This window comes from Chelonoidis abingdonii, chromosome 3, assembly GCF_003597395.2.
Source record: "Chelonoidis abingdonii isolate Lonesome George chromosome 3, CheloAbing_2.0, whole genome shotgun sequence".
Lineage (NCBI taxonomy): Eukaryota > Metazoa > Chordata > Testudines > Testudinidae > Chelonoidis > Chelonoidis abingdonii.
Window position 1 is genome coordinate 134180778 of NC_133771.1, and position 25383 is coordinate 134206160.

At 41.9% G+C, this 25383-nt stretch overlaps 2 protein-coding genes across 3 annotated transcripts in view; one reads left to right on the forward strand and one right to left on the reverse strand.

Moving 5' to 3' along the window:
• Positions 1 to 39: 39 nt before the first annotated feature.
• On the reverse strand, positions 40 to 20693 carry DYNLT2 (dynein light chain Tctex-type 2). The gene is made up of 4 exons (XM_032774250.2): positions 20497 to 20693; positions 2377 to 2595; positions 1313 to 1471; positions 40 to 717 (listed from the first exon to the last, which is right to left on the reverse strand). Exons 1-4 carry the CDS (start codon positions 20575 to 20577, stop codon positions 607 to 609), a joined length of 570 nt encoding a protein of 189 aa, XP_032630141.1. The 5' UTR covers positions 20578 to 20693; the 3' UTR covers positions 40 to 606.
• A 76-nt stretch (positions 20694 to 20769) lies between these two features.
• ERMARD (ER membrane associated RNA degradation) overlaps positions 20770 to 25383 on the forward strand; it is a 497458-nt gene continuing 492844 nt past the window's right edge. The window contains exons 1-2 of one of the 2 annotated variants that reach the window (XM_075064135.1): positions 20770 to 21192; positions 24572 to 24782. The gene's annotated coding sequence lies outside the window, so the exon portion shown is untranslated. Of the gene's footprint in view, positions 21240 to 24571; positions 24783 to 25383 lie in introns of both variants that reach the window. The other variant, XM_075064136.1, reaches the window with a different exon arrangement.

The following is a 25383-nucleotide window of genomic DNA, read 5'->3' on the forward strand; positions in this document are numbered from 1 at the left end:
CTTAGCCATATATATATATACACACAAATGTATTGCTGTCATTAACTGTCAATTACATATCCATCTCCTAAGATTTCAGGTTGTCACTGAATGGATTTTACAGCTCTTCTGGCTTTGTTGTCATTAGGAACCAGTTTGATAAAATGAAAAAAAGTCACTGGATCCAGTAAATACAATATATCAGCCTCTAGACTAAGGATTATAAAACAGTTGACGGTTTGTAATTTGGGGTCCATCCTGGTATCAGTGAAGTCAGTGACAACACTCCCACTGACTTCAACAGGAGCAGAACTGAGACCTTAAATGAAATGTCCCAAACTTCAAAATACAAAAATGAGAGTTTAACAGGCATAAGAAAAAACAGATGGTTACAGTGGGGAAAATGTATTTAATCTAAGAAAAGCTTTTAAAAATAAGCCACATTACAGTGGCTTCCCTTATTACTAGATCTCTGAAGAGATTATTGCTGTGGAATTTGATGAATATGACAACAACTGAGAGTAAATACAATGTTATTTTTCTGTTTCAGAGTCACCTCAGCTGAAGATTTTTGAACAATTATACAGAGTATTGTGATGGCCGTTAAAAGAGGCTGCTTTTATAAAACTACTCATAGTAACAAGCCGATATCAAAGCCAATGAAATGAAGGATTCTGTTTCACATTTAGCTGAAACCCAGTTGTCCCTTGCAACATCCCAGACCCATCTGCTGGCGATCTATGGGGGAGAAAAGAACAAAGTACTAATAAATGATTAAAGAGCACAAGTCTTAAGGAAATATTTTTCAGAGTAGAACTTTACAATGAACATGTAGCATATAGGTGCAGCTAGTTTATATTAATTTATTTAAAATAGTAAGAATGTATATAAAACTGCAAATTAAAAGGAGCTGAATGTTTCATCATTATTTATTAAATGCATTTTATTTTCCTTTAGAGAAAATTTACCTTAAGAGCTCTGAAAATCTGGTAGCCAAAAAATGTTGTTCAGTGATTTTCCTTATCACTTTTATAATATCTACTGAAACATACACTGGGGCTAAATCTGTAATACTTACTCAGGCAAACGTCGTGTCCTCTTCACACTGACCAGCAGTGTTAGTCAGCCATGGTGAGGTGTACATGCTGCAGTCCATTAAGTGAGACAGAGCAGCTGAGCTTCCTCTGCACCTCAGAGCTCCAAGGGGTAGCTCACCCTAAAGCAATGCAGATCTGGACCACCCTGAATGTGGTGGTATGCCCAAGAGGCACAATAGGGCCCCATCTAACTCATTTTGTGAAAATATTATGAGTAAATTAATTTGTCTACTCACCTTTATTGCCTGACCAGTCTTTTGCAAGATTAGGACTGTTACTACATACTTATAGCGATCAAAGCCCATGTCCTTGACAGCTGTTAATATTTCTTCTGAGATTGAATTACACAAGAAGATACTAGTCACACCATTATACTTGGTTTCCTGAAGTCGCTGCTATCAAAAGAGTTAAAAAAAAAAAAACAACCTAATCTCCATCCTAACAAGCTTTTGTCTAAAAAAAAATCTTACTTTTAGCTATAAAGAAAAAGGAAGTAAACTACTGGAATGTTTGTAAACAATAGATAACGTCCCCAAATAAAAAGTTAATCATTTTTACTGCAAAACACTTTATCTGTCAAAATATTGAAATATTTCACTTTAAAACATTTTTAACAATTTTAAAAAAAAATTTTTAGATGAACAGAAGTGTACTTTTTTCCTTTTGACTCAATTTCATGTAAAATAGCCTAGAGAGCACTGGTCTGCATATCCACAACACGTCTCCAGCACTACAGAGTCAATGGGATTAGTTCTTAGTTTTCAGGGTAAATAGTATAATTTCCCTGCTCTTTGGCAACTATAGACTGCCTCAGGAGATTCTCCAGAGCAGAGTCCCTCATACCATTTAACTTGATTTCATATACAGCAATCAGACTGTTGTTAACAACACCAGAGGGACCCCACCAGGAATACTTTGCTCTCATGTCATGAAATGCTACCCGAACCAATTAGGGGAATAAAATTCAATAAATCCACAATTTCCTATTATTTATTTTATTTTGGATAGTTCTCTGACCCATTTTAATCTAGTAACAGAAAAGAGATCCAGTCCCGTAAAGAGCTGAAAACCCTCAACTTCCACCTTCACTGCTGGTGCTCAGCAAGCACCCTGCAAAAGATATTCAGTATCTTACAGTATAGAGCCTGTGATGAGCATGTGCGTGGACTTATGGATATGCTTAACTTTATAGTAACTTTGTAGTAACCCCAGGGCTGTCTTTGAGTGACTGGGGCCTAACATTTACACTAAAATTAAATATCTTACATACAGATAATTTAAACAAAAAGTATTACTCTACCGTTAGTATATGTTGAGCTTTGTTTCTTACTAAATGAGCCTGGAATTTCCTGTATGGCTCCATTTTATATGTATTGGCATATCTTATTTTTGCCATGCTAGTCTTCAATGTAAATATTTCACTTTTCCCAAACTCTGCAAACGATTCATTATCCATTGGTTCCGTACCATGAACTTCATGGCTTGAACTTTTCATTCTCTCTTTTATGATCTGTGCATACTTTTTAAAACAAAAGAAAAAAATAAAGCTTAGTATCATGCTTTGGTATTTGGTTGTTGAAAGTTTTCTGACACTTCAAAATGGTATCGCTAGAGGGAAAGACTTGAATTTTGTTTGGGATCATCTTTGGAGATATATGAAAAAAAACTAAACTGTGAATTGTTCACCTCTGTTTTGTATAATTGAGGAGTGTGCTAGTTATCTGAAGCTCCTTCTGGGAAAAGGGCCAAAGTTTATATCCTCTCACCTAAGCTCTGATTCTGCTTCCCCTGAAGTCTATGCAAATTTTGCAGTTGACTTCAGTGCAGGCAGAACTGGGCACTCAGGGGAGAAGAAACTCTCAATCAATCTGTCAATAAATCCTTTTTACTATCCTTCAAAAGTGTTAGAAAGCATATTCCCAGTTACTTATCTAAATACCTGTGTTACCAGTAGAAAATTCTCAGTACTGATGATGATGCTGTATACAATACCAATATAATAAATGTTACTACTGATTTATTGATCTTTTGTGATTATATTCTGAAAAATTACTGTACAAACTGCGCTGCAGAGATGCCTATATGTTGTGTTTAAGCAGAAATGTGGGGGTTTTTTCTATTTGCAAGAACTAAAAGCTCAGTTTTGGATCTGCTGCACTCTGTGCCTAAAAGTAGCACCCTGAAACCCTCATATTCACCACTGTCATATAATTATGTTTTGTACAATGTATATCTTATGAGGTATTATTGTAAAAGTCTTGATCTGTTGAACATGAATATCCTGTTGGATTATAAATGCTACCATTGTATGGGAAGTTATGAAGTTTTGCTATATGTGTGATACTGAAATACGCTATGAGGTTGGGAACACCCCCACAACGAGCCTTTCAGATATAACAATGGAGTAACCAAATACTGATGATGGCCCACCGAGGGGAACCCATACTCACAAGGACTACCCCAGGAACTGTATACAATGGAGACCTCTCAGAGAGAGCACGTAGACAATTGAGACTGTTTGACTCATCATAGCAAAGGATCTTTCCAGCAAGCTGGAAGAAATTATAAAAGAGGGGAAGTGACATCATCACTTGGCCTCACTCCCTCTCACAACTCAACACCTGGAAACACATCTAGAGGAGAAAGACTGAACTGGGGAGGTGGTCCCAGGCTGGAAAGGAAAATCCCAGCTTGTGTATTGAGGAACTATACCATCAGGGAGAGACACTGCTTGATTCAAATCCTATCTAGTTTATCAGATTGTGATTTTACCTTTATTTCTTAGGTAACCAACTTTGATCTGTATGCTTATAACTTATAATCACTTAGATTTTGTTTTATATTTTACCTTAAACAGCGTGTTTTGGCTGAAATGCTTGGGAAATCTGCACAGTGTACAATGTGGAGAACATGTCCTCTCCACATTGAGGGAGGGGCAGACTGGTAGTAAACTTACACTGGTCAGGCTTCTGACCAGTGCAGGACAATACAGCCCTGAGGTCCTAGGCTGGGGGAATTGGCTGGAGCCTCTCTATTGTTAGTTCATGACTAGAAGCATTCATGTTACTCAGCTGGGTGCATCCCTGCCTGTGGATGGCTGTGTAAGTGCAGTACCTGGTAAGGTTTGCAGCTTGTCACAGCATCACAGTGTGAGAGGGAGCTCAGGTTGGTGCCAGAGGACTCAGCAATACCCCAGTTCCAGGTTGCACCCCGGGGAACCTGTTACAGCATCTGAAGGTGAAGAAGTGGTCATTTTTGTTTATTCATCTTTATCTTTAATAAAGATTCTGCACAGACAAATTCTGCCCTCAGTTACACTAGTATAATGTCACTCTCTTCAATAGTAACTGAGGGCAGAATTTAGCACTACAGTTGAAACTTAAGTAATCGTACTAATGATGCAGAGGCAAAATAGAATCAAAAATCAGTCTCCCAGAGGTGTGTTGACTTTGCAGTTCTACCAGGAGTCAAAAGTAATATAAACATATTTTTGTCACTACAATGAATGCATATGATTTCAGTAAGAAAGTGACATTTCCCCACCCATGATTAGAGTGGATTCTCCATGTGCAGGTCTCACCTCTCCTACCCAGAAGGTGGGTCTGCTGCCACTATGTTAGCAACTCCCCATCCTATGGAGATACAGACATACAGACATGGGTTTTGGATCTGTTCTGAGGAGGTGGTAGGGAACAGGGAGTGGGCTGCCCCATGATCGATGGGGTCAAGAGGGACACACATCATCCCCAGACTAACCCCTTGTCAATTCCTTAGGAAATGTAATTATTAGTAGTATTTGTATTGCAGTAGCACCTAGGAGCCTTCTCTCACAGACCAGGACCCCTGTTGAGCTAGGTGCTGTACAAACACAGAACAAAAAGACAGTCCCCGCCCTAAAGAGATTACAATCAAAATACAAAAAAAGACAACTGAATACACACAACCAGGGAGCACAAGGAATCCATGAGACAATAAAAGTGGGCAGGATAGGTAGTGGTCTGGTTTCAACACACCAGTTAACCATTTTTGTAGGCATCATGACAAAGGAGAGTTTTAAGGAGGGATTTCATGGAGGACAATGAGGTAACTTTACAGATGTTTAAGGGGAGTTTCCCTAAAAAATCTGTATAGTCTGGAACTATATTACCTTTCCCACAAAGCCCTCTCCAAAGTGTGGAGCTTTTTTTTAAGAAGAATGAGGGGCAGCCACAGCTAGGGAGAAGGAGGTGGTGTGCCCAGGGGGACAAAGTTCACACTGAGACACAAGGTCTTCATGCTGATGACCCTGACCTCCCACTGATCCTTCAACATCAATGTGGATCCACAGAACTCAAAAGGTTTAGTAGCAGATCCTGCATCTTCTTCAGTGAGTGAGGAGTAGATCCTACCCTCTGATGAAACAAAATAGCAAATTTTCCAAAAGGGGAACCTTAACTTTTCTTCGCTCTTTATTCCCTTCAGGGATTTTACTGTGGAAGGAAGCAATCCAGCCCTAAACATTAATTCATAGGGCAGGGAGACAAGTTTTTGAGCTTCCACCGATACAAGCTGGTCCAATAATAGGTGATAGCTCACCCACCTTGTCTCTCTATCTTGGGAATGACACAGCTACAACACTGCATACAATTTATAGGGCAATAATTTTAGACTTCCTAATCTCTGTATTGTCATATTGTATTAGTTTTGTAAAAAAACATGAACCAAAATAGTATTAGTTACAGTAGTTATCTGTGTAACTGACAGGAGAGTTTGTTGTCTAAGAATGAGATCTGGACATTATGTTCATCCAGCAGGTGCCATGAAACCAAATTTCAATGGGCTCAGCTGAAAACAATGCCCTTCCTTTGCTAATCTGAACTTTTTTCCAGCAGCATTTTAAGCTGCCAAAAATGTAAATGTGGATATATACATTTATTTGAGTATATATTAAATTATAAACAGTGGTCTTGGAATGGTCTTGGGGGGAGGGATAGCTCAGTGGTTTGAGCTTTGGCCTGCTAAACCCAGGGTTGTGAGTTCAATCCCTGAGGGGGCCACTTAGGGATCTGGGGCAAAAATTGGTCCTGCTAGTGAAGGCAGGGGGCTGGACTCAATGACCTTTCAAGGTCCCTTCCAGTTCTAGGAGATATAATAATAATAATTGGAGATATACCAAAGTCAAGGAGCTCTATTCAAGGGGTGTGGGATTGGAGAACAGCTGCTGAAATGAAGCCCAGTTGCTCGGCTGTGGAGCCGAATGCCTGATCGACCCACCTGGCATGAGCACCAATTCGCTGCTGCTGAGTGAGGCACCCTACCCCTGAGACTCAAGAAACCTTATAAGGATGCATTAGGACAGCTAGCACAATGTGGAGATCCCAAGGCAACTACTCATCCTTCACTGGGGGAAAAGCCAAACAATCCTCTTTGAAAATCTGGAAACTATTGGGTTAGAAAAATCTGACCTGTCCTAGGCTGATAGATGAATTGCTGAGACCGTTCCTAATGGACCCTCTGGGAAACTAGGGAAGACCTAAGGATTTCAGATGTAAGAGGTACTATAAAATATCCTGTATTCTAGCTTCTGTTGCAGGTACAACATGGGGAATAGACCAGACTGAAAACCACTTCCACTTGGCTAAATAAACAGATAAAGTGGATTAGTTTCTGTTGTTATGCAATACTTCCTGAACTGCCAATGAATAATCTTTATCTGCCTAATCTAACCCCTCAATACCCAGGCTGTCCAGGTCTGGGTATAACAACTGACTGTTCTTGGGACAGTAGATCTGGAAATGAAGGCAGAGTCAATAGAGGTCAAATACAGGCTGTGAAGATCCGAGAACCTAGCACTGTCCCAACTGTGCTGGAGCTATAAGAATTATTTTGGTATGGTCTTGTGTCAAGGTTCTTCCCCTACTCCGAACTTTAGGGTACATGTGGGAACCTGCATGGACACTTGTAAGCTTAATTACTAGCTTAGATCTAGTAACACTGCCACCATCCAGAAATTTCAGTGTCTGGAACACTTCCTGTCCCCCCAAAACCTTCCCCTCCCTGGGCTGCCTTGAGAGGCTTTTTCACCAAGTTCCTGGTGAACACCAATCCAACCCCTTGGATCTTAACACAAGGAGAATTTAACCATCCCCCCCTCCTTTCCCCCACCAATTCCTGGTGAGTCCAGATCCAATCCCCTTGGATCTTAAAACAAGGAAAAATCAATCAGGTTCTTAAAAAGAAAGCTTTTAATTAAAGAAAGAAAGGGAAAAATCATCTCTGTAAAATCAGGATGGAAAATACTTTACAGGGTAATCAGATTCATATAGCCCAGAGGAACCCCCTCTAGCCTTAGGTTCAAAGTTACAGCAAACAGAGGTAAAATCCTCTCAGCAAAAAGGAACATTTACAAGTTGAGAAAACAAAAATAAGACTAACACGCCTTGCCTGGCTGTTACTTACAAGTTTGAAACATGAGAGACTGATTCAGAAAGATTTGGAGAGCCTGGATTGACGTCTGGTCCCTTTTAGTCCCAAGAGCGAACAACCCCCAAAACAAAGAGCACAAACAAAGACTTCCCTCCACCAAGATCTGAAAGTATCTTGTCCCCCTATTGGTCCTCTGGTCAGGTGTCAGCCAGGTTTATTGAGCTTCTTAACCCTTTACAGGTAAAAGAGGCATTAACCCGTAACTATCTGTTTATGACATCTTGTTTTAAATTTGAAAATCACCTGTGTGATGAGAGGAATGGTGAGAAATATATACATGAGGCTTGGCCCCCACTGAAGGAGAAAAGCAGGGGTCAAAAAGTCTGGGCTGTGACCCACTTGACACTAAAACTGACGGCATTTCCTGTCGTCTTTTGTTGCAAACAGTCTGACTGTCTGGATACGCCAGGCATGAAAGATGGTTCTGAGCACACTGTTCTTCCAAGCTCACTCATGGTTTTGTGAAAATCTCCTGCTGAGATGATCAGCCAAGAGATCTTGGGAGCCTAGTAAGTGGGAGGCAATAAGAATAATATCATCCATGATGCAGAAGACTCATTATTTCATAGCTTCTTGACAAAGTTGACTGGACCTTGTTCCTGCCTGTCTGTTTAGGTAGTAAATCCTAGCTGTAGTATCAGTCAGAATCTGAACTGACAATCCTTTAAAGTGAGGGAGAAAAGTGTAACAGGCCTTGTCAATTGCCTGAAGTTCGAGCACATTGATGTGAAGGGTACTCTCTTGTTCCATTCATAAAGCTTGGGTCAGTAAACCCTCCAGGAGAGCACCCCATCCTATCAGAGATGCATTCGCGATATCTGTTTTGGATGCAAGGGGACAAGAGAATGGAATGCCCCTGCACACATTGTTCTGAGCCATCCAATTTTCCAAAGATGCCAGGACTACAACAGGTACACAGACCAACATGTCTAAGGGCTAGCTGATCAGTCAATAGACTGACTTCAGCAGCCCCTGGTGGCTGTGCAGGCACAGCCTAGCATATTAGGTCAGGTGTATACACTCCAGGACTACCCTCACACATTTGGTGAATACTCATGGGCCAATGACCGGCCAAAAGGAAGTACTTACGTTGGTCTTTTATCAGAAATTTTAGAAACTTCCTATGACTTAGCAAAACCATCACATGGAAGTAGGTACCTGTAATAGAGTGGCTAAGTCTGGGGCTAAGTCAACCTGATTACAGATGGGCCCCACTTGAGAGGAATCAGGTGATTCTTACAGTAAAAGGAGCAAGGCTTAAGTAGTGATAAAGTCCTGATGAGGACAGAGCTGCAGCAAGATTCCTATACAGGCAGGACACTCAAAGCTGTAAGTTGCAATATAAAGGGGGAAGCCCAGAAAATTGCTACTATATCTATAGAGACTGCAGTGATCAGAAGAGACTCCTGCAGGGCCCTGAATCAACAAGGTAAAAGCTCTTCAGGAATGGGGAGAGACTGGAAAAGCTCTCCAAGCAGGGAAGCCTGGAAGAGACTCTAATCAAACAGGAAAGAGTCTGAGAAATAGCCCCAGAGAAAGTAGAAGATTCTATTTTAATGTTAAGACATTTTTGGACTTTTAGTTTGGGACAACTATGATCCAAACTAACGACTGTGGACTAGTCAAAGGGTTGAGTCACTGGACAAGCTACCAGGCAAAAAAACTACCACAGCACCAGAGAGATCATCAATAGGGGTAATCGCCTAGTGAAGAGCTGCTACGCCACACCCAGTCATGACAGGGTGCCTAGCAGTGAATAAACTCTATTATAATGTCCTATAAATCTAGGGCAGCAAACCAGCCATTATGACCTAAGGAAGAAATAATCAATTCTAGAGAGACCATGTGATATCTTATGTATTTTTATGGACTTATGGAGATTCTAAAGATCTAGAACGGGTCTCAGATCACCCTTTGACTTGGGAATGGGCAACTATCGTGAAGAAAAATTCTATCCACAACTCTGAAGGGGAACTTCCTCTACAGCTTCCAGATGGACCAAAGTATCAACCTTTTGAAGAAGCACTGATTAGCAAGAAGAGTCCCTGAAGAAAGACGGGGTGGGTGCAGAGGAGCAAGGATGGGGAAAAGAAAGAAACTGGATGGAATATTCCAGTTCCACAATGCTTAGGACCCACTTATCTATGCAGTGCTTGAATTAGATGACCTCCTTAATTGAGATTTGAGCTTTTTCTTTGAAAAGTCTGTGTCTTATGGTAAAAATGCTGTCTATAATAGTTTCTGTTGCTGCTGTTGAGCCCTGTACTGGTGTCTCCTGGGGGCTACATTATACATTGCTAATGAGCTACGGGCAGTTTGTGAGTCCTCAAATAAATGTAACATCTCATCTGTTTTGTCCAGAAAAAAAGTACAACCATCAAAAGGAAAGTCTTCGATATTGATATTCAACAAACTAGCTATGCCCAGAACTCTCTCCTCATTGTTATTGCAGAGGCCACCACTCCAGAAAAAGCATCAGCTGTGTCAAGTACAGACAGTCCTGGTCACAGTGTAACTTTCTGGCAGGAAAAGCCTTAAATTCCTCCCTAAAATTTTCAGATAATTTTTCAATAAACTCAGACATTGCATCTCAGTTTACAAAGTCATATTTAGCTAAAATCACCTGCTGATTTGCTATGAACATTTGAAGAAAGGAGTGGTAAATTTTTCTCTCAAGTAAATTAAGTCTCCTGGGTTCTTTACCTTTGGGAGTTGACTTAAGTCTTCCTGGTCATGATCTCTCATTGCCAGCCATCAATACTACAGAGTTAGGTGCAGAATGAGAATAAAAACACTCACATCTTTGCATTTATCCATGCACATAGCTATAGGGGCTAAGAAGGCTGGCGTATGTCATAAGGTCTATGCCAGTTTTAGCAGTGCCTTATTAATAGGTAGTGCTCCCCAACCAGAGGCAGAACCCTATAGAATGTCCAGAATCTTGTGTTTTCTTGCAAAAGGTCTGCTTGAATGCCCAAAGCTGCAAGCATTCTTCTCAGAAGCGCCTGATCATATAATCATCTAGAACTGGAGAAGTGTCTGGAATCGTAGAATTATCAGGCAAGGAGGCAGAAAGATTAACAGGAGCAGATGGATCCTCCTATGGTAAAATCAGCTCTTAAAGGCAATAGTTCCTCCTGATGCACAGGCTGGGCAGGGGGAACAGTGTCTTTCTGTATCTCCAAAACAGGCAATTCCAGCAGCTTTGTTACTGTGTGCTCTGAAGATCTTCCTCTAGTCTGGACCAGTGATCAGGCTCTGGACAAATGAGAGAACCTAGAGGCTCCAAACAGCCATGGGGAAGAGCACAGGGTATCTAGAATCAGCAAGAATTTGGCCACAGTGATCTGTCCCTGTTGTCATAAGAGCTGTCCCTCTTTTGGGACCGATATGCCCCTTCAGGAGGGAGTCTGGATTACCTGCTAGACCATCTGTGCCTTGGAGGAGATGGTGAACTATTGGAAGACTCCAGACCAGTCTGTGAGGAGTCACCAAAATAGTCAATAGGCACTGGGGGTGTAAAGCCTGATGGGACTAGTAGACAATTTGAATTATCTCATCCATTGTGAAGAGGACAACACTGGTACTGAAGTAAGTATGGTAGTTAGTACCATAAAGGCTTCACAAGAAGTTGATAGTACAGCATCTTGAGGTGGTGTTGAGAAAGACCCCATAGCCAGGACCAAAGTAGAAAGTGAAGTCAGTACCAAGGAAGATGACCATAAAGGTACCGAGAGTGTCAGTGCTGAGAATATGTTGTTTCAGACTCTATGTGCCCTGGTGCCAAAGTTGGCATCAGAGAAGGAGCCAAGCCCCCACCATGCTTCTTAGCTGGTAGTAGTCAATACAACTAATAGTTTCTGCACTCGAGACAGTACACTGGACAGGCCCAGTACGAAAGGAGGTGCTGACAAAGCAATCATCTCCTGAACCACACGAGAGTCTGGAAGGGAGAGAGCAAGAAAATCTTTTGCTGTGTCATAAGCTTGTGGGGTTGTCGGTGCCAAAAAGGTCAGCGCTGAAACAATGTGTTGATCCCAGACTCAACAGGTGTCCTGCAGAAGTCCAAGAGTCGATAGTACATTACTAAAGTCATCCCAATGTGGTGCCAGGGAGTTACAGGTTGACAGTCCAGCTGTATGCTGGGTATTGGATGAGTCCTCCAAGGATCTCATTATAGGTAGAAGATGTTCTGAGTTCTTTTTTGAAGAACTCATCAACTTTGAGTGACCTCAGTCTAACTTGTGTGTCTTTTTCTGGGCAGGGTCTGGAGAAGAACTTCTTTCTCCATGGAAACAGCAAAGAATCCTGTGGCACCTTATAGACTAACAGACGTTTTGGAGCATGAGCTTTTGTGGGTGAATACCCACATCGTCGGATGCATGTCGGACACATGCATCCGACGAAGTGGGTATTCACCCACAAAAGCTCATGCTCCAAAACGTCTGTTAGTCTAAAAGGTGCCACAGGACTCTCTGCTGCTTTTACAGATCCAGACTAACATAGCTACCTCTCTGATACTTTCTCCATGGAGAAGAGTCCAGGGGATCTGTCCAAGACAACTGCACACACACTGATAGCCAGCATGTGAGAAGACAAGTGATCCCCTCATTGCTTGCTCTATCAGATGGTGCTTCAGATGCAGGAAATCTCTGTTCTTTTATTGAACTGTGGCAAATACTCTACCTCTCCTTAATGTGCCCCTCCCAGAGGCACAAAAGGCAGCACATCTTGAGGGCAGGAGGCACTGTGTAAACACTTCAGAAAATGGGCAGTGCTTAAAGCCCAGAGAGCACCACATAGCAACAGTGCCTAGCACTGAAACTGAAAGAATAAACTAACTAATTGGTACTAATGGCTAACAATTAAAAGATAAAGGGAAAGCTAAACTAGCTAACTATGCAGATGAAAAAAAAAATCCAGGTAAACCACCTGGGAAGCTCCAAATCAGTCCACAGGTGGTGAGAAGGACCTGAGGGGGGAGGGTGCTGCTGCCCTTATATAGCCTCAGGAGGGATCACGAAGATATGCAGGGTCACATGCATTCCCAACAGTACTACTGCAGAAAACTCTCCAGCTGTGGTGTGCTGGGCATGCATACACCTGAGCGAAATACATATGTGCAACATATTTTGAAGAACAATTTAATCAAATGGTGTTGCTATTCTGAAAACACATTTTTATAGTACAACTCAATTTTTAACATGTTCAAAAAAGACTATTTTGAGATCAATTTTGCTGTTTCATCAGGTTTCCTAGCTCCAATTTCTGGTTGCAGGGATAGTTTAGGGCAGGTAGAGTCATCAGCTGCTTAGTTGGGCAGCAGAATGGAACAAGCACATGAACAGAAAGTGTCCCAGCTACAAGGCTGTGATACTAAAAGGTGAATGAAAATATCTAAGAATATGGAGGACATACAGATACGCTGAACAGATTAAGTACTTTCAAAATACCTATAAAGATGTCCAGTCAGGGGCTCACAGAAACTTTTATTTAAGTCCTTGGAGAGAGGGAAGGATAGGGGACATCTAGGATTATAAAATCAAAGGAAGCTATGCAGATTCTTCTCTGAGAAGTCACTTACACAAATCAGCCCTGTCTACGGTAAAGACATTTTCTAAAAATCTCCCATCATTTCAATTCCAAAATTCGTAATGTTGAGAATCCTAGTGTAGATGGGTCACAGAAATCTTCAATGACATGTCAATTAGATATGTTCTGAGTAGGTTACATGAGGCAATATTAAAAATATCAGTCGCAGCCAGCAGCCTGCCTACACTAAGGCTCCCAACAATGCTAATACCAATTGAGCTGAACAATTGTTACCAATGTTGGGAAATTGTTAGAAATTCTCCTTATGCTGGAAGGGTCATTGAATGAGGCGGTGAAAAAACCAAAGTCTTTTAAAGATCTCTGGCCATGGGCCACTTTTACTAAGTCTTATCTTTATCATTCTCTGTACCAAAACCTTTTCAATGGCCATAAATAAGTCTCCTAGTAGTTTTTAGTAATGCAATTACTGATACCATTTTACTTCATATTTGCGGTACTTTTAGCATTGTAAATAGTGTTAGTAAATGTTATAGCAATCGTTTTCTCTGATTGCATTATATTTTAAGTGCGGTCCCTTCCAGAGCATCTCTCAAAAGTACATGACCCAATTTAGAATCAGTCCATTGTTGTGTATGGAGCTACTCTAACCTCGCTGGCTGGGAAAACAGAATCACCACAGGAAACAGGAATCAGATTCCAGAGCACAGAGAACTTTTGTTCCAAGACAAGCCAGTGACACTGTACCATTGTGAGGTAAACATGAAGGTCTATGGAAGATTCATGCTTCAAGTATAAGTATTGAATGAAGTTGGTATTGAGGTGCGTAAGAGAGAAGCTTGCGGCATTGTTAACTTTTGTGATTCTTTTCTTGAGTAACAAGAACATAAGAACAGCCATACTGGGTCAGACCAAAGATCCATCTAGCCCAGTATCCTGTCTACCGACAGTGGCCAATGCCAGGTGCCCCAGAGGGAGTGAACCTAACAAGTAATGATCAAGTGATCTCTCTCCTGCCATCCATCTCCACCCTCTGACAAACAGAGTCAAGGGACACCATTCCTTACTCATCATGGCTAATAGCCATTAATGGACTTAACCTCCATGAATTTATCCAGTTCTCTTTTAAATGCTGTTAAAGTCCTAGCCTTCACAACCACCTCAGGTAAAGAATTCCACAAGTTGACTGTGCACTGTGTGAAGAACAACTTCCTTTTATTTGTTTTAAACCTGCTGCCAATTATTTATTTGTACCTCTATTCTTGTATTAATGGGAATAAGTAAAATAACTTTTCCTTAATCTAACTTTCTACCACCCCAATCATATAATTTATTATACGTCTATCAATATCCTCCTTAGTCTCTTTTTCCAAGCTGAAAAAGTCCTATGGCCTCTTGTCATAGTATCTGTGTTTCCCCGCAGATGGACCTGAACCTTAGCGTCCAGAAAAATTTGAGATACTAAAGCATTGAATCCTCTAGCTTGATTACCCAACGCTTAAGATGATCCCTGGTAGTGCTGCACGCAACAAAAAATTCCAGCTGTGGCTGGTACACACTGTCCCCCAACTCCTTGCCCTGGTAGACTCCAAAGACTCAGTCCTGAGTCTCAACCGAACAAAGCGGAAATAAACACAATTTCGCTCCCTAGGTTACCGCTGAAACCTCTCTCCCCCAGATCCGAATTCGTTGATCGCCGTGGACCGTGAAGTACAGACGTCAATCCCCTGCCTTTACACTAAAAAAAAAAAAAAAAAAAAATAAAAATCAAACAGGGTCTTAAAAAAAAGCAACTTTTAAGAAAAAAAAAAAAGAAAAACATAAAATTGTACTCTGTATCAGATGAAAATATTAAGAGTACATTTAGCGTATAAAAAAATGGATATTAACAACCTTTATCCAGAAAAAATAAAATTTAAATATTTCCAGCAAACACACCATTTAGCCACATAAGAAAACCAAAGAAAAAGAACTCATTAACCGCCTTTTACTTACTCAACTTTCTGAATAGATAAGAGACTGTAGCGGGGAGATTGCAGAAACCTGGTTTCACCTAGTCCTGTCCAGGAACCCAGAGAGAACAAAGCCAAAGCAAAGCCCAAACCCCACAAACAAAGGCTTCCTCCCTTGAGATTTGAAAGATATTCTTGTTTCCTGATTGGTCCTCTGTCAGCTGGGTTGTTAACCCTTTCCAGGTGAAAGAGACATTAACCCTTAGCTATGTTATGACAGCCTCTTTAATCTCTCCTCATATGGGACCCTCTCCAAACCCCTAATCATTTTAGTTGCCTTTCTCTGAACCTTTCCTAGTGCCAGTAATTTTTGAGATGAAGACAGAACACTACATGTATGCAGTATTCAAGATGTGGCATACCATTGATTTATATAAGGCCAAAAATATTTCTCTGTCTTATTCTCTATCCCTTTAATGATTCCTAACACCTGTTTGGTTTTTTGTAGTGCCTCTGCACACTGCGTGGACAGCTTCAGAGAACTATCCACGATGACTCCAAGATCTTTTCCTGATTTGTTGTAGCTAAATTAGACCCATCAATATTGTACGTATAGTGGGGTTATTTTTTCCAATGTGCATTACTTTACATTTATCCACATTATATTTCATTGCCATTTGATTGCCATCACTTAGTTTTGTGAGATGTTTATTGAAGTCTTCACAGTCTGCTCTGGTCTTAACTATTTGAGCAGTTTAGTATCGTCTGCAAACTTTGCACCTCGCTTTTTACCCTTTCTACAGATCATTTATGAATAAGTGAATAGGACTGCGTCTAGGACTGACCCTTGGGGAAACACAACTAGTTACCCTCCCATTCTGAGAATTTACCATTAATTTACCCTTTGTTCCCTGTCTTTTAACCAGTCTCAATCCATAAATGACCTTCCCTTTTATCCATGACAACTTATTTAAGTAAGAGCCTTTGGTGAGGGACCTGTCAAAGGCCTTCTGGAAATCTAAGTCCACTGGATCCACATGTCCACATTTGTGACCCCTTCAAAAACTCAATAGATTAGTAAACACAATTCCCCTTTAAGAAACCATGTTGACTTTTGCCCAACAATTTATGTTCTTCTACGTGTCTGACAAATTTTTTATTCTACTATTGTTTTGACTAATTGCCGATACGACGTTAGACTTTCCGGTCTGTAATTACCAGGGATCACCTCAGAGCCGTTTTTAAATATTGACATTACATTAGTATCTTTCCAGTCATGGGTACAGAAGCCGATTTAATGACAGGTTACAAACCCTAGTCTCTTTTACATGGTTGTTAGCCACAGTAGCTCTTTCGGTTCTTTTACTGTGTTTCTTAAGTTGGGGTACACATTGAAGTTGGGCTTCTCTATGGGTCTTTAAAAGCACCCATGAGCTTGCGGATTTCACTTATATCATTGTACCTTTTAATTTCTGTTTAACTAACCCCCTCATTTTGCATAGTTCCCTTTTTTAAATTAAATGCCACAGTGTGGGCTGTTGAGATGTATCCCTCACTGCGGATGTTAAATGTTATATTATATATATAGATTCATGACTCTAGGTGGAAGGACCTCGAGAGTCATTGATTCAGTCCCCTGCCTTCATGGCGGGACCAAATACTGTCTAGACCATCCTCTGATAACATTTGTCTAACTTACTCCGAAATACTCAGAGGATGGAGATTCCAACACCTCCCTAGCAATTTATTCCAGGTTTAACTACCCTGACAGTTAGAACTTTTCCTAATGTCCAACCTAAATCTCCCTTGCTGCAGTTTAAGCCATTGCTTCTTGTTCATATCATTAGAGGCTAAGATGAACAAGTTTTCTCCCTCCTCCTGATGACCCCTTTTACGATACTGAAATGCTATAGCATGTCCCTCTCAGTCTTCTCTTTCCAAACTAAACAAACCCAATCTTTCAGCCTTCCTTCATAGGTCATGTTCTTCAAGACCTTTAATCATTCTTGTTTGCTCTTCTTGGATCCTCTCCAATTTCTCCACATCAATTTCTTGAAATCAAAGGGTACCAGAACTGGACACAATACTCCAGTTGACGCCTAACCAGTGCAGAGTGGAGTGGAGCGAAAGAATGACTTCTCGTGTCTTTTTTATAACATACCTGTTAATGCATCCAGGAATCATTTTGCTTTTTTTGCAACAGTATCACACTGTTGACTCATATTTAGCTTCTGGTCCACTATGACCCTAGATCTCTTTCTGCCATACTCCTTCCGAGACAGTCTCTTCCCATTTCTGTATGTGTGAAACTGATTGTTCCTTCCTAAGTGGGCACTTTGCATTTGTTCTTATTGAACTTCATCCGGTTTACTTCAGACCATTTCTCCAATTTGTCCAGATCATTTTTGAATTTTGACCCTGTCCTCCAAAGCAGTTGCAAACCCCTCCATTTGGTATCATCTGCAAACTTAATAAGCGTACTTTCTATGCCACATCTAAGTCGTGATGAAGATATTGAACAGAGCCGGACCCCAACAGACCCCTGTGGAATCCCACTTGTTATACCTTTCCAACAAGATGGGAGCCATTAATAGCTACTCTCTGAGTACGGTTATCCAGCAGTATGCACCCACCTTATATAGTAGCCCCATCTAAATTGTATTTGCCTAGTTTATCGATAAGGATATCATGCCAGACGTATCAAATGCTTACTAAAGTCTAGTTACCACATCACCACTTCTCCCTTATCCACAAGACTCGTTATCCTATCAAAGAAAGCTATCAGTTGGTTTGACATGATTTGTTCTTTACAAATCCATGCTGGCTATTCCCTATCACCTTACCACCTTCCAAGTGTTGCAGAGGATTTCTTTAATTACTTGCTCCATTATCTTCCCTGCACAGAAGTTAAACTAACTGTCTGTTTCTCTGGGTTGTTTTTATTTCCCTTTGATAGATGGGCACTATATTTGCCTTTCCAGTCTTCTGGAATCTCTCCCGTCTCCCATGACTTTCCAAGTAATGCTGAGGGCTCAGATACTCCTCTATTAACTCCTTGACTATTCTAGGAGCATTCATCAGGCCCTGGGACTTCAGGCATCTAACTTTTCTAAGATGTTTTTAACTTGCTCTTTTTTATTTATCTTCTAACCTACCCCCTTTCCATTAAGTATTTCACTATGTTAGACATTCCTTCAGACTTCTCAGTGTAAGACCGAAACAAGAAGTCATTAAGCATCTCTGCCTTTCCAAGTTCCTGTTACTATTTCTCCCTCCTCACTAGACATATGAGCAAACTCCTGTCCTTGGTCTCCTCTGTTCTAATGTAATTGATCGAACATCAATCAGTTTCCCTTTATTCCATACTAGTTTGAGCTCATTTTGTGCTTTGGCCTTTACATTGCCGCTGATTCCTGTGTTGTTTGCCTATATCATCCTTTGTTAATCTGACTAGTTCCATATTTATATGACTCCTTATTTTGTAAGTTATCAGCAGATTCGTGGTTAACCAAGTGTCTTTGCCACATTTTCTATCTTCCTACTCATTGGAATAGCTTGCTTTTGGGCCCTTAATAGTGTCCTCTTGAAAAACTGCCAACTCTCCTCAGTTGTTTTTCCCCTCGTCTTCAAGTTCCATGGGACCTTACCTATCAGCTCTCTGAGCTTACCAAAATCCGCCTTCCTGAAATCCATTGTTTCTATTTTGCTGTACTTCCTTCTACCCTTCCTTAGAGTTGCAAACTCTATGATTTCATGATCACTTTCACCCAAGCTTCCTTCTACTTTCAATGGTCACTATTTCCAAGCAGTCCTGTTATCATTACCTCTTGGACCAGCTCCTGCGCTCCACTAAGGACTAAATCTAGAGTTGCCTCTTCCCTTGTGGGTTCCTGTACTGGCTGCTCCAAGAAGCAGTCATTTAAAGTATCGAGAAATTTTGTCTCTGCATTTTGTCCTGAGGTGACATGTTCCCAGTAAACATGGGGATAATTGAAATCCCTCCCTATTATTGAGTTATTTATTTTGATAGCCTCTCTAATTTCCCTTAGCATTTCATCATCACTATCACAATATTTCAGAGGGTTCTGAAGCCTGTCTTGTAATGATACTAGGACCTCCAGCCCCCTTGTGAAGTTCAGCCCTGCCGGAAGCCAACAGAATCTCTTCGCTATGGCTTGCTATTCTCACAGGAAGGAGCAAAGAACCTAGCAGTTCATTACAATTCTGCTTCTTTCACCTGTGAGAAACAGATAGAATGGTCCCTCTGCTCCTCTTCCCACTCTCCACTATAGCACCTGGCCTAGGCAGGAGTAGAAGGGGCTAAGGACCACCCCTGGAGCTGCTCCCATCCCAGCATGGGAAGTGGAATCCTTTTGCACCCCCCAAGCCTAAGGTGAATTACTGTAAGAAGAGCAGATATGAGGCTAGGGGGTGGTAGAGAACTGATGGAAAGACTGCATGAGAGGATTAATTTCTGGGCAGGAGACAGGCAGATATGGGATAGAAAGTTCCCGCAGCATAGGCCAAGATCACCCCATATATCTGAGACAGTGGGCAACCCTAACAGTTATGCACGCATCCTGGGGATGCACAGAGTTAAAAAAAATCAAAAGACAACAAAACCACACAATATAACTTTTTTTAAAGTCATCACATTTCTGAAGGCCAATCTGGTGATTTTTTTGGGCAGCCACCCTAGATGCCAACTTCAAGTGGTGCCAAGCTGCTGTACTGCTTCCCTCTCCCTCCCATTTTTGCTCTGCTGCAGGGCGGGTGACAGAGAGGGATGAAAGCATAGTGTTTTCTTCCCTGGTTTGGAAAATGGCTAGGGCCTCTCCTGAGTGAGACACAACCTGATGCATGAGTGTGTGTCAAGTCCCAAAGGGTGGTGATACAGCAGGAGAGGGATTAGTGTGAAGAATCTTACAAAAGACCAGATTTTGATTAACACTGATCAAACAGAGCAAACAGCTTATGGATCCGAACCCTTGGCCAGAAGCAGGTCACAACCTGCAACCAGGAGCCAAGCACAGTCAATGAGCAGTAATGAGTCTGAGGGGTGCATCCAAATTAAGAAGAGAAGGTGCAATAGACCAGCCTACACACCAGCCAGCGGGAAGCAGGGGCGGTGGAGCTCAGGGCGCACTGACCCCTGCCTCAGCCCAGGCTCTCTGCCGCATGGAGGCGCCCACGACATTTTGCAGAGCTGGAAGCAAGCTGGGCAGACAGGCAGCTGCGCGCTAAACAGGCACATGCAGGAACCTCAGCCCCCGCCCCGCCGCCCTTGCTCTCAGAGGCAGGAGACGCCCATTGACTCCCTCTTCTCTCCCCCCGCCCCAGGAGGCAAATCGCAACTGATATTCACTCAGAGCGGGAGGACCTGCGCCACAGCCGTTCGACTCGCCACTCCGGTCCAATCCCCCCTCCCCACCTGCGCACTGCCTGCTGCTCACGTTGTCTTTCTCGAACATGCTTAAACGCCGTTCCCCCTTCCCCCCCGAAAATACTTTCGACGTCTTCGCGCGTTTGTCCATGGCTTCCGCCCCGGCGAAGAAGGAGACCGGGCTCGGTGCCTTCCCTCAACGGCCACTAAGAAGTTCCAGCTTCGCCCGGCTCAGCCCTCGCTCAGTAGGCAGTGCCAGGGTGAGGCTTTCCCGCACGTGCCGTGACGTCGTCATAGGCCGCGGACGGCAGAGCGTCACTGGTTGTCGGACGGCGAGAGAGGAAGGCGGAAGTAGGCGAGGTAACTGCGCGCCGTCCTGGCGGGAGGCGGCGTGGCGGCTCTTCAGAGTGTTGGTTCCGCGCGGGCCAGGGCGGGCGATGCTTCCGCCCTGGATGTCCCGAGCGGAGGAAGGAAGCTGCAATACAGCGACGCGCCGTTTCCCGCCGGGGGTAATGCGCTTCACGCCCCTGCTCCGATCTCTTGGGTGGCCCTGGCTGGAGCCACCCGCCGTCAGGCTCGCTGCCCCCCGCGTGGGCTGGGCGTGCGGCTCCGGCCGGGATAACGGCTCCTGCCTCCAGGAAACCGTCGCCGTGTCAGCCCCGCGGCTCGGTTAACCGGATCTATTGGGGGTGGAACTCCTCTGTGACACTGGCAACAACGGTGCTGCGTCGCCACCTCGCTCCCTGGGACGGGGGCCCCCTCGAGGGTTAGTTTCGTAGCTGGTGGTTAAAGTGTTTTTTCAGCGCTCTGTGAGTGTCCCTGAAACAGACATTAAACTCCTCGAGACACTGACAGTCTAACCCTAGGGTATAGCATATCGGGATATCTCCGTGATGCTTAAACTGGGCTAGTTTGAGACATAGCAGCTCCTGACTTGGTGAGGAGCATATGTCACTTCAAGGAAACAGGACTTTGATTTACATTGTTAAATACTACATTAAAGTGAACACAGAGAGCAGCTTTCATTTTTAATATACAAAAAATGAATAAAATGTGTGTAGGAAAAATGCACAAGGTAAAATGTAGTCTGCTAAATACACTTTTTAACGGTGTGTCATCTAATAGTACAGAAAGTTAATGTTTCAGAAAAATAAATATAGTACCATTGGATAGATTGCTTCTGAACTTACCATATGTTTAGAGGAATTTTGGTCAGTTATATCCTTATAGTGAAGGATTCTGTCCTTTTCCAAGGAAGTGGCCCTTTTATTTCTTCCTCGCTTACTTTTAGGAATGAGGCACTCTTAGAACAACACACCTTTGGAGGGGCTGTCATCTGTTTGTTTGTCCTTCCTTGGATTCAGCTGGACATTAAGTGGCACTGGTAGAAGGCCCAGTAAAATTGGCATGACTGGGATAAAGCAGCCACTCCTTACTGCTTTACCAGGTATATCTACACTGCAGAGTGATTTGTGCCCAGTTTACCCTAACCTGGGTGTGAGCATCACCACTGCAAAGCTATGCCCAAATTACTGTGTCCTCGCTGTTTCTCGACTTGCCTGTGTGTGTATCAGCAGCATATGCCATCGTTCTTTGTAACAAGGTGCTCTAGAATTTTTTTCCAGTCAGTTGTGGGAAAACTTGTCTATCCTTCAGGGGGAACTATGGGAAAGCATTGGATAATTAGCAGCACTAATGTGTTTTTTGTTTATCCTCACTCTAAAGTGTGTGGGTTCTAGCCAGAGTTCAAGCAGAAGTTGGACTCTTAACTCAGCTGTGCTAGCTAGCTGGCGAAGAAAGCACCTCCAAACTCATGTAAAAAGTTCTTGTGTATGAATCATAAGAGCATTGGGTTAAAACTTGGGTAAGCAGGGTTAACTCTGGGGTGAATATATTGGGGTATATGCTGGGACTGAGGGCTGAAGAAAGAAGAAAAGAGCAGAAGTTTTTCTTGGCAAGCACATATATGAGAGTGAACAAAAGTACCTTTAAACAAGGTGGGAGGTGTTTATAGGCTACTTGCTGCCTTTGTCCTAAACTTTGTCCACAGAGGAGCAGGGGGAAAATAACTTCCTAAGCATCTAGAGAAAAGCCTGGAACCACAAATAAACTAGCATCAATTCCTTACTCTTTTCTTATATGAGTGAGGAATTTTTATTGGATACTCTCCCTTCTGGCCATGCATAATACGTGAATTTCCCTACTAGTTTCAAGTACTAAAAGTCTGGACTTCTAGGGGCCATCTATCTGAAACTATTCTCCAGACATGAAAGAACCCTCTATACAAGCTGAAGTGGACTTTTTACTGTTTTAAGTACGTGCAGAAAATGGTTCATCCTGGTAACTGTTATTGCCTGGCTTTCTGAGGGAAAAATATAATGAAGTTAATATACAGCATAGTAAACTTCTATCACCTGTGTGTGTGTTTCCTGTTGATTTACTAATTGTAAGTACAGTTCTCAAACAATATATGTAAAACAGTGTATGGTAATAGTTTTGTATGTTTAATTTTTATAATTAATAAATATTTTAAAATCTGTTGCCCCTGTTCCCATACAAAATCAAATGTTTGCTACATTTCTCTCTGATTTAGTTAGAACTATAGGAATTGCCATATTGGATTAGACTAATTGTCCATATAGTCCAGTATCCTGTCTCTGAGAGTGGGCAGCAGCAGATGCCAGGGGGTGGGGGCAGTGCCCCGAGTAAGCAGATGTAGAATAATGGGTCCCCATGAGAGTCTCATCCTAATAGCAATTTAAAATATGAACCATGAGATTTTAATCCCATCTAGAACTGTTTGCAATAATTGTTATGACTCGGTATTCTTAAGGCCAAACATTTAGTAAGAGTCAATATCCCATGACAGTGAGTTCCACAATCTAATTATCAGTTTTGAATTTGCCATCTTTCACTTTCCGGAATGTCTCCTTTTGGTAGTGGAGTCTTTCTCACATAGCTCTAGTTAGTAGTTTCTCACCACTACTAATTATTTTAGATATTTTTATTAGACCCACTTTTGTTCATTTCCTTACTAAAGGAAATTATCTTAATCTTTTCAATGTCTTCATAGGAGAGTTTTTCTAGGGCTCTGATTATAGAGTTTAAGGCCAGAATGGACCACTAGATTATTAATACAACTTGCACATCACAGGGCACTAAACCCAATCCACTTATCTTTGCATCGAGCCCAGTAACCAGAATTAGACTAAAATATTACAGAATCCTGTAACGTCTGTTAGTTCAAATATTTCCTTCCAATGTACATTATGTTGTTCTTGTCAACATTGAAATTCATCTACCATCACGTTGCCCATTTACTTAGTATGGTGAAGTCCCTCTGAAGTTCCTCAGTCATCTCTGGATCTTAACTCTGTGTTATCTGCAGACTTTGCTTTCTCACTCCTTATTCCCCCTTTCCCACATAATAAATATGTTAACCAACACTGGACCTAATATGAAAACTTGGTAAACTATATTGCCATGATGAAAGTTGGCCATTTGTCTACTTTGTTTTTTGTCTTGGTCATTTTTCATCCATGGTAATACTATTCTTCTGAGTCCATGACTAGTTTCTTTAGTAGCATCTTGTGAGAGACCTTGTCAAAGGCCTTCTGAAAGCCTAATTAAAATACTCCTGTTTTTGTAGCACTTAGGGAAAATGTGGGTTGATATGTGGGGATGATAAGATACTTAGTAATGGGAGTCTTGGGGCTCAGAAGAGGGCATTTTTAATTTTTTATTGTGATGAGCCTACTAAGAGAGAGAGAGAGAGAGTGTGTGTGTGCTTGGATTTGAACTGTTGGATTAAAAAAAATCTGATGTTTTTTAAGCGTATGGTGTTTAGAAATTAAGATAGGCACCAGATGTATCTAAATAAATATCACAAGTGAATCTATATGTCTTCAGGTAAAACCTGAATGTATATGGGTCACTTGTGGGTAGACATTTGGATATTTACTACTTCATTTCCTGTCATTCTCATTTTTCATAGTTCAGTGCACTCTTCAATACAAGTTTCAGCACTTTCATTGTTAAGTTAAACTTAATTGGATTTATACTTCTGCTTTGGAATAATTTCACTTTTCTATTTATAGCGGTTTGGAAGCTGTTTATGCATATAATTTGTCATTCCCTTCCCTCAGTGTGGAGCATGTAAATCCTCCAAGAGACTTGTTTTCTCAATGGAACTTCAGGGCCTATGGTTTCAACCCTCGTAAACAATGCTTTAAGCAGTATTAATTCCCACAGAAATCCAGGAGGTAAGCAGGAGATGTTGAAATGGATGGTTGCTCTTTTCTTTATTCTCCTTTCATCACACAGAAGAAAGATCCCATTCAGGAGTTCTATTCTGAAGTGTGAGAAGCTGATGCAAATACACTATTTCTTTTTTCTCCTTCTACAACAGGGGTGGGCAAACTGCGGCCCTTGGGACCATTCTGCCCAGCCCCCGAGCTCCTGGCCCAGGAGGCTAGCCCCTGTGGTGTTTAGATGTTGCTTGTGATTATTAGAACTGGGCGTTTGAAAGGATAGGAAACAGGAAGGATGGGGAAGGAGTTGAGGAGGCAGAGTGAGAGTTACAGAGAGTGCAGCAGCAGCTTGGTAAAGAGGTTTCCATTTTAAAAATAAAGTCCTGTTGAAGTTTGTTAGTACCTGTCATAAACAGATAGCTAAGGGTTAATGTTTCTTTTACCTGTAAAGGGTTAACAAAGGGAACCAAACACCTGACCAGAGGACCAATCAGGAAACCGGATTTTTCAAAGCTTCAGGGAGGGAATTTTTGGGGTGTGTGTCTTTGTCTGTGTCTCTGCTCTGTGCTCTCTTGGTTATGAGAGTGATCTCTATCTCCAGGCTTTTCTAATCTTCTGTTTCCAAGTGTAAGTACAAAAGGTAGAAGACAATAAGGTTTTTTTATATTGTTTTTGTATTTACATGTGTGTAGTTGCTGGAATGTTTT

Excerpts from the sequence above, each read along its gene's own strand:
- DYNLT2 (XM_032774250.2), bottom strand. The coding sequence starts at position 20,577 with ATGGACAAACGCGCGAAGACGTCGAAAGTATTTTCGGGGGGGAAGGGG. Across the intron at positions 1,472-2,376 it reads AAGCTCAACATATACTAACG|CAGCGACTTCAGGAAACCAA; the intron begins GTAGAGTAATAC and ends CTCTTTTGATAG. Across the intron at positions 718-1,312 it reads AGACTGGTCAGGCAATAAAG|ATCGCCAGCAGATGGGTCTG; the intron begins GTGAGTAGACAA and ends TCTCCCCCATAG.